An 8996-nucleotide genomic window follows, 5' to 3' on the forward strand; every position below is an offset into this window, starting at 1 on the left:
AAGGGGACGACAGAAAATGAGGTGGCTGGATGGAATCACTGAAGCAGTAGGTGTGAACTTAAATGGACTCCAGAAGATGGTAGAGGACAGGAAGACCTGGAGGAACATTGTCCATGGGGTCGCAATGGGTCAGACACGACTTCACAACTAACAACAACAACAACAACATGAGGTAGGAATGTCTGTGTTCCAACCAAGGTCTTCGGTCTTTTAGAAAATGTTTCTTGTTTTTAAACGTTTTTCTATCTTCAGTGATTTTACAGCAGTTGTTGTAATACTGCTTCTTGTGTCTAGAACTCTTAATTGTCTTTCAGAAGGGTTTTTTTTTTTTGTCTTTCTCAGCATTGGCTTCTTTTCTCTTCCCTTCTTGGCAGTTTCCATGGTTTGTTCTGACATCCAGTTTGCTTTCTTCTCTTTTTTTCCTCTTCAGCGGTATCTTTTCCCATTTGTCCTTAATTGCTTCTTTAAATCCAATCTGTAGTTCCTCTGGTTGTCTATCAATCACCAATCAATCCAATATTTATTATAGTCATAGACTTGCATGGTATCTATCCATGATGTTCATGATTTCCAAATAGCTCTTGATGTTCTGCTTGAAAATGATGCTATGTGTTCAAGACCATCTAATGGAAACTGGTTGACTTTCTTCCTCTACTTTAGCTTGACACTCCCAGTTCTGGTCATCTCTCCCAGGAACACCCCACCCCTGCTAGAATGAGGCAACAAAGTAGGACATGAAGAGGTAGGTCCCAACTATTGTTAGTGTGAGCTCTGCCCATCATTGCCCATCCATCTCTTCATGGATTTCTCCTGGGAGAGCAGCCAGCCCTTGACAGAAAAATACCCAATGATTGTCTGTGTTGGACAGGACTGGGAATGAAGTCCAACACATTTGCCAGACACATGATTGGGAAAGGCTGTGCTGGACTTTCTACTTGAGGATCGTCCCTTACCTGCTGCAACAGTTCTTGGTCTTCACTGATAACCATCCTGGTCTCCTTAGGAATGTCTTGCAATGGATGAGATTCGGTGTGTCTGATAAAAAATAAACACAACAATAAGGGCAACTCATATTTCCTTGGGCTGTGTCCCAAGGTTCCCCATTTGCAGCAGTTTCCACCCAATAGGATACAGATTACATTGGCCAATCAATCAGTAGGACAACTGACCCTCCAGCATACAAAGTATTCCTTTCTAGGCAGGTGTCAATATATAGGGTTATCTTTGGCACGCTCAACTGCAGCCAGAACTAAGTTTCTGTGGGACCCTGGACTTGCGGTTCAAGATGTCCATGGAACCGTTCATGGGCATGGCTTGACCAGGAGCAGGTTTGTTTTCCAACTACCTGGCCAACTTTTTCATTGATTTCAAGAATTCCTATCCCGTCTTCTTTTTAAGAAAAGTCCAAGACAGTTAACCAGGAAGTTGGAAAGCCAGCCTGCTCCTGTTCAATACATACATACATACATACATACATAACCATACATACACACATGCACACACACACACACACACACACACACAAAAGAAATGTGGCTAAAGCAGAGTTTAGAACTCCAAATGATAAAATAAAATGCAAATAAAACAGATATATGATAAGCATTTTAGGTTTTTTTTTTTTTTAAGTAATGAGGTTTTGATACTGGGGATAAGCACAAGTGACAAAGCTACCCTTAAGCTTTAACAATTAATGCAACTTAACATTAATCTAATCTAAGGCAATATAAATTTAATGTAATTAACTTAATTTAATGTAACATAAAGTACTTCCATAACCTGATGTGCTCCAGAAACGTCATATAATGTTATAAGAAATATAACATTTATATATAAATCTTATATGCTGTGATGTTCAATTAGCATGGCAAAAGCTTGCCGGGTGTTATGGAGATTGAAGTCCAACAGACCCAAAGAGTTGGTCGTGTTACAGAAAGTTCCCACTTGATCTAAATATGTTTGGTTCTAAATGAAAAACTTGAAGATTTACCCAGATATTGGTCCATCTTCTGGCTTACCATTGTCATCTGAAAATAGGGAGAAAGACAAATACTAATTAAAGGCAAAGATAAATCCTTCAACATTTGTAAAAAAAAAAAAAAAAGAACTCAGCCTGGTCTTATGAGATGTTCCTATTGAGCAATTTCTATGAAGTATGAAAGGGTGGTGGGGATGTGGAGAAACGAGTGAGTGAGAAGGAACAATTGCTCTCCTTGGCCTGTCCCTGTCCTCAGCCCCTTCCTAGCTTATGTCTCACTTCTTTTAACCACAGCGACACCCAAGCACCAATCCTTCTTAAAGTCTTTAGGGATCTTTCCACTGAGTTTTCTTGGCAGCCAAATGGAGGTGCTTTGCTGCTACTCTCTTCAAGATATTGTGTTGTATTTACAACCTCTAGAAAGAATACAGAGAAGAGCAACAAAGATGATTAGGGAACTGGAGGCTAAGCATATAAGGAAAGGCTGCTGGAATTGGGTATGTCTAGTTTAATGAAGAGAAGGACAAGGGGGGACATGATAGCAGGGTTCCAATATCTCAGGGGCTGCCCCAAAGAAGAGAGAGTGAAGCTATTTTCCAAGGCACCCTGACAAGAAGGATAAGAAGCAACGGATGGAAACTGATCAAGGAGAGAAGCAACCTAGAACTAAGGAGAAACTTCCTGACAGTGAGAACAATTAACCAGTGGAACAACCTGCCTCCAGAAGCGGTGAATGCTCCAACACTGGAAGTTTTTAAGAAGAGACTGGACAGCCATTTGTCTGAAAATCCTACATTCCCTTGCACTGATATTACCTAGCTGGGTAACAAAATGTCTGCAGGAAGCAACCAAGCTCAGAGAGCACCATAAAATTCGCATTACTATAGCGGGATAATAGTAGCAGTTCCAGTCAAGCAGATGCCAAAGAAGTGGTGTTTTCTTTGGTACTGATCTGACAAACAGCTTACAAAATCAAATTGGATTGTGATGGCATGTATGATAGTTCATTTCCTGTATACAACATGCTTCTTCCTCCTTAGGTGCTCTGTCTGTTTAAACAGTTCACTGGAAAGATTTGTTCTTATTGTGCCGTTAATTCATTCTGGGTGCAATTACCTATCTTTGTTTATTTAAAGCACTTCTGCTTCAAATAAGAACGGATGGAAACTCTCCACCGATGGCATATATGCAAAACCAAAGGCTCAGTTGCAGCTTCTCAAGAGTAACACATGGCCTGATGACTCAGTTCTTAAAATTCTTTTAATAGAGACCTGGAACCAATCTGCTTCAACAACTATGCCACTATAATAACCTAAACACATTAGAAAAGGAAACAAAACCCTATTTATCCAGGTAAGATGCTAAAAGTCCCCATAATGTTATTTTTGATACCATCCAAGAAATGTATTATGGTTTACATTACCTAAGGAAACAAAACTGGATAGCTTTTTGTTGATCTATGTCTAGAAATACCTGGTGGCTAGCTATTCTAACTAGAGAGTATCATCACATCAACAATGCTAAGAAGTAGAGCATAAAAGTCACCCTTGATGACTACCAGGAAACCCAAAATATAGACTGATGATAGATAAAGCGTTAGCAGTTTGCAATGTAATGAAGACATTTTTTTTTTCTGAAAGGGACAGAGCAGCCTTACTTCATTCTTGTTTTCCTGGCTCAATACCAGTAACTGCAAGAGGGAACTTGGAGTCCCAGTAGACGATCGCTTGACCATGAGCCAGCAGTATGCAGCAGCAGCCAAAAACGCTAATACAATCCCGGGTTGTATAAACAGAGGCACAGAATCAAGATCACGCGAAATTATTAGTACCGCTTTATAAAACCCTAGTAAGACCACACCTGGAATACTGGAGCCAATTTTGGTCAGCATATAACAAAAAAGATGTTGAGACTTTGGAAAAAGTTCAGAGAAGAGCAACTAAGATGATCAAAGGCTTGGAGACTAAAACATACGAAGAATGGCTGCAGGACTTGGGTTTGGCTAGTCTAAAGAAAAGAAGAAACAGGGGTGACATGATAGCAGTGTTCCAGTATCTGAGAGGCTGCCACAAAGAAGAGGGGGTCATGTTATTCACCAAAGCACCAGAGGGCAGGACAAGAAACAATGGTTGGAAACTGACGAAAAAGAGAAGTAACCTGGAATTAAGGAGAAACTTCCTAACGGTGAGGACAATTAACTAATGGAACAGCTTACCTCCAGAAATTGTGGGCACTCCATCACTGGAGGTCTTTAAGAAGAGACTGGACAATCACTTGTCTGAGATGATATAGGATAGTTCTCCTGCTTGAGCAGGAGGCTGGACTAGAAGACCTCCAAGGTCCCTTCCAGCTCTATTCTATTCTATTCTATTCTATTCTATTCTATTCTATTCTATTCTATTCTATTCTATTCTATTCCTCTGGAAAACGTGCAGAGAAGAGCAACAAAAATGATTAGGAGGCTAAAACATACAATTAATGGTTTGCAGGAACCGGGTATCTCTAGTCTAAGGAAGAGAAGGACTAGGCGTGACATGATAGCTGTGTTCCAATATTTGAGGGGCTGCCACAAAGAAGAGGGGGGGTCCACCTTTTCTCCAAACCACCAGAAGGCAAGGCAAGAAGCAACGGATGGAAACTGATCAAGGAGAGAAGCAACCTGGAACTAAGGAGAAATTTCCTGACAGTGAGAACAATTCATCAGTGGAACAATTTGTTTTTAGAAGTTGTGGGCGCGCCAACACTGGGAGGTTTAAGAAGAGATTGGACAGCCTTTGTAAGGAATGGTGTAAGCCCTACTATGGGGCTTCCTGCTTGAGCAGGGGGTTGGACTACAAGACCTCCAAGGTCCCTTCCAACTTGGTAATTCTGTTATTCTTTATTACAGTAACATTGGGGAACTCAAGTAGCTTAAACATTAGACAAGCATGCTTGTTAACTCCCAAGCTTAAGACACTCAAATCTGACATTAATTTGTTCTCTGTGTTCTTAGATAATCTGCCTATTGCTTAAACATGGCCACTGCATATACCTTTTTGGAAACAAAAGGGAAAAAAAAGAAAAATTGAGAAATATCTGCAACATGTTCCTTAGACTACAATACCGCATAACTTGATCCCATGACCCAATTATATCCATGTTTGTTTAGCTCTGCAGCTATAACTCAGCTAGATCTGCAGAGACGGAACCACCAGGCTACTTCTGAACCATACATTCACACCCAAAGCACCAATGTGCTACTACTGGAATTTGCTGCACTAATTTTACAAAGCCGACAACTGCCCAGAAACGTTTGAATCCCTGTATGTTTCCACCAAGAATGTAAGTAAAGCTGTGTGTCCTTATTAATAATCTGATAAAGCCAAATAAACTGAACAGTCTAAGAATAAAAAAACACCTTGCAATCAAACAAGGATTGTCTTTTCGTTTTGCATTCTTAATATTCCAACCACTGAATTACAGATAGTCCTCCACTCATGACCAAATCTGAGCCCTCAATTTCCGTTCCTAAGCAACGTACTTGTCAGGTGAGTTTTGTCCCACAGTTTCTTGCCACAATTGTTAAGTGGTTCACGGCAGTTGTTAAGTTAGCAATAAGGTTGTTACGTGAACCTGGCTTCCCCATTGACTTTGCTCGTCAGAATGTCGCAAAAGAGGATCACGTGACCCCGGGACACTGCAACCGTCATAAATATGAGTCAGTTGTCAAGGGTCTGAATTTTGATCACATGACCCTGCAACAACTGTAAGTGTGAAAACCAGTTATAAGTCACTTTTTTCAGTGCCACTGTAACTTTGAATGGTGACTAAATGGATGGCTGTAAGTCGAGGACCACCTGTACTGTACCGAATGACTGAACTTTGAGGGGTAAATGTTCTCTCTGACTGTATTTCAGGCACGATGCTAAAGAGCAGTTCTAAAAGCGAAAAAAAAAGAAAATAAAATCATCTAGTAGCTCCGATGCCCAGAATGTTATTATATAAACCAGGAAATCTTGGCCTGATAGCAATGCCAGCTATTTTTTAAAGCAAGGTTAAACAATACAAGGTTTGCAAAGGGCTAGATTAACAATTAGCAAGTGTTACATTTTAAGACACAAAACGTGGTTTGTACTGAACCAAGAGCAAGCAACTAGGAGAAATAAAATGGGACAATTTCTTTGTTATCTGTAAGAAGAGAACTAAAACTTTGCTCAGTATGGGGTTGGGTTGTTGTTGTTTTTCCTTGTGCACTTAACTTTAAATCATGGTTTAATTCAGGGTTTCCCAACCTTGGCAACTTTAAGACCTGTAGACTTCAACTCCCAGAATTCCTCAGCCAGCTATAGCTGGCTGGGGATTTCTGGGATTTGAAGTCCACAATGGTTGGCTGGGGAATTCTGGGGGTTGAATTCCAATTCCAATTCCAATTATAACCCTGGTTTAACGTTAAACTACTGTACTGAAAAACCACCAACTCAACCCCAGCTGTTAATCCAGTGCTGGCTGTGGAATTCTGGGAGTTGAAGTCCACATGCCTTAAAATTGTCAAGGTTGAGAAATTGAGAAACACTGTGTTAATCCAATGAGGACATAAAAGAATACCCATTCTTGTCAGCTCTCCCTGAATTTCAGAAACCACAATGAAAACAAACATTCTTTTAACATAGTTATGAAAGCCCACAATCTGGTTTCATCTGGAGGTCCTGTCCAGACGGTTCCCATGGCTGTTCTTCTATCACCACAAGCATGAGTCTGTCTCCTCCCACCAATATCCTGAATCCCCTAGTAATGCTGCAAGTTCTGTTTGAATTACTTACTTGGAAAAGGACTCTTCCTTTTTTTCCCACCAGGCATTTCAATGTTTGAAAGCAGTTGGGCCTGAATGTCCCAACCAGGGTCTTGCAGGTGCCTCAACTGAAGTTCTGTTCCCTTTGAAGGGCCATCCACTAGGCTAGGGGTAGGCAACCTCGGCTCTTTTATGACTCATGGATTTCAACTCCCAGAATTCCTGAGCCAGCCATGCTGAGGGGAAAGGAAGAGATTTCCATGCTGAGCCATGCTGGCTCAGGAATTCTGGGAGTTGAAGTCCACGAGTCATAAAAGAGCCGAGGTTGCCTACCCCTGACTCTGGGCCATGCTTCCCCTTATTCCTACAACTGCCCCCTACGGCAAATCACGTCTCCCAATCCTTCCTTAAACTCTCCCCAAAACTTTTTGAAGTCTCCACTTAAGCATCGTTGTTTGTTGTGATTAACTCTAGGGAGGTGTCAGCCCCCCTGAATGTAGATTCTCCAACCACCTCTTAGAGCAGGGGTGTCAAACTGCTAGCCCACGGGCCATACCGAAGCCGCGCCCACCCCATTGCTGGCAATGCAAAAAGAATCGTGATACGTGACACGTCACGTGACGTGGCGAGTTTGACAGCCGTGCCTTAAGAGTTTAAGCTCACCTTCCATTCGTGGTCTTCTCCCTGCTGCTCACTTTCCTATCAAATTATACTGCAGTGTTTCCCAAACTTGACAATTTTAAGGCATGTGGACTTCAACTCCCAGAATTCCACAGCCAGCAACGCTAGCTGTGGAATTCTGGGAGTTGAAGTCCTCATGCCTTAAAATTGTCAAGTTTGGGAAACACTGTTATACTGTAACCCCCATGGGGCCGGGACCCGTTCTTCATTCATCTACAACTGTGCCTGTATTTGTTGAAATGCCCCATGGCGAGCTGGCCTTGGTGAGATGTTCCAATCTGTAGACAAACCAATTGTGGACTTCAACTCCCAGAATTCCCCAGCAAATCATACTAGCCTGAGAATTCTAGGAGTTGAAGTCCACAAGTCTTAAAGTTGTCAAGTTTGGAGACCCCTGCTTTAAAGTACTGACTCCTCCTAAGGTGAAACCTGGTTTCATTGATCCCATGTCTTGGTTCACATGCGAGAAGAGGCCAGGATCACACAACAGCCCGGATGAAAATGCGGCTGGCTACTTTTGAGGTCCAATCTGTTGTGTAAACCCAGCCCAAGAGTGAATCAGGCAAATGGTCCATTGTTTCTTCTGAAAGCGGTTGTCCAGTCTCTAAGAAAAGACTGGACAGCCCCTTTGTCTGGAAACATATCGTGGTCTCCTGTTTGAACAGGGGGTTGGACTAGAAGACCTCCAAGGTCCCTTCCGACTCTGTTCCTCTGATAAAGGCAAGATTTCAATATTTTCAAGCCAGCAGGTTTCCTGGTGCCCCTTCCCCTCTTCTTGGGGGAGGGGAGGGAGGGGACACCCTCAGCGGGCTGGAGCCCTCCCCGTTTGCTCGGGTTCCCAAAGGTTTTGACCTTGCGGCTGTGTTGTTGTGTTCCCAACCCTCCCCTGCCCTTTGGGGTCTCGCCGGGGCCGCAAGGCCTTCGTGCAGCTCGGCGGCGCTGGGGGGGGGGGGTCCGCTCCTCGCGCGGAGCATCCCCGAGCCGGAGGATCCCCGGTCCGCGCATTCCTGCGCCTGGGGGGCGCCCTGGCTCAGCGAAGCCCCCGGCCGGCTCTTCCTCCGGACTCCCATCCAGGGGGCGGCGGCCGAGAGAGCCCGCCAGCCCCCAGCCCTGCCTCCGAGGCGCCGGGCGGCCAATCCCATCATCCCCAGGCGGCCCGGGGATCATGGGCTTCCAAGCCCAGCCCGGCCCGGCGAGCAAGCACCGTCCGGCGAGCGAAGCGCACAGCGCTCCAATCTCCGGGCTGCATCCCGGTCGGCGGGCCTGGGTGGGGGGGAAGCAGCCCCGGGACTCGCCCGCTGCCCAGCCCGGGAGAGCCGTCGGCCTGCGGCCAGCCTCCCCGCCTCCCCCCGCCGCCGCCGCCCCCACCTCCGTAGAGCCACTGCTCCTCGTCCTCCTCCGCCTCCAGCTGCCCGGCCGCGGGCTCCAGGTCGGTGGCCATGGCGGGGCCGGGGGCCGCGCCTGCAGCGAAAGGGACGGAGCCGGACGGGCTCAGCGCCGCCGCCGCCGCCCCGGCTGCTGCATGCTGCACCGAGCGCTCGCTGCGGCAGCCCCGCCGGGCTAAAACGCCGC

At 45.0% G+C, this 8996-nt stretch overlaps 1 protein-coding gene across 1 annotated transcript in view; it reads right to left on the bottom strand.

Moving 5' to 3' along the window:
* LOC120299625 (pre-mRNA 3'-end-processing factor FIP1-like) overlaps window positions 1-8996 on the bottom strand; it is a 47092-nt gene extending 38096 nt beyond the window's left edge. Inside the window, exons 1-3 of the mRNA XM_039324608.1 lie at window positions 8793-8996; window positions 1988-2024; window positions 954-1035 (exon numbers count right to left, since the gene is read on the bottom strand). Coding sequence (XP_039180542.1) covers window positions 954-1035; window positions 1988-2024; window positions 8793-8865 — 192 coding nt within the window. The 5' untranslated portion in view covers window positions 8866-8996. The remainder of the gene's footprint in view (window positions 1-953; window positions 1036-1987; window positions 2025-8792) is intronic.

This window comes from Crotalus tigris, unplaced genomic scaffold (genome assembly GCF_016545835.1).
Source record: "Crotalus tigris isolate CLP2741 ecotype Arizona unplaced genomic scaffold, ASM1654583v1 scf7180000024303.721469, whole genome shotgun sequence".
NCBI classification, from domain to species: Eukaryota; Metazoa; Chordata; class Lepidosauria; order Squamata; family Viperidae; genus Crotalus; species Crotalus tigris.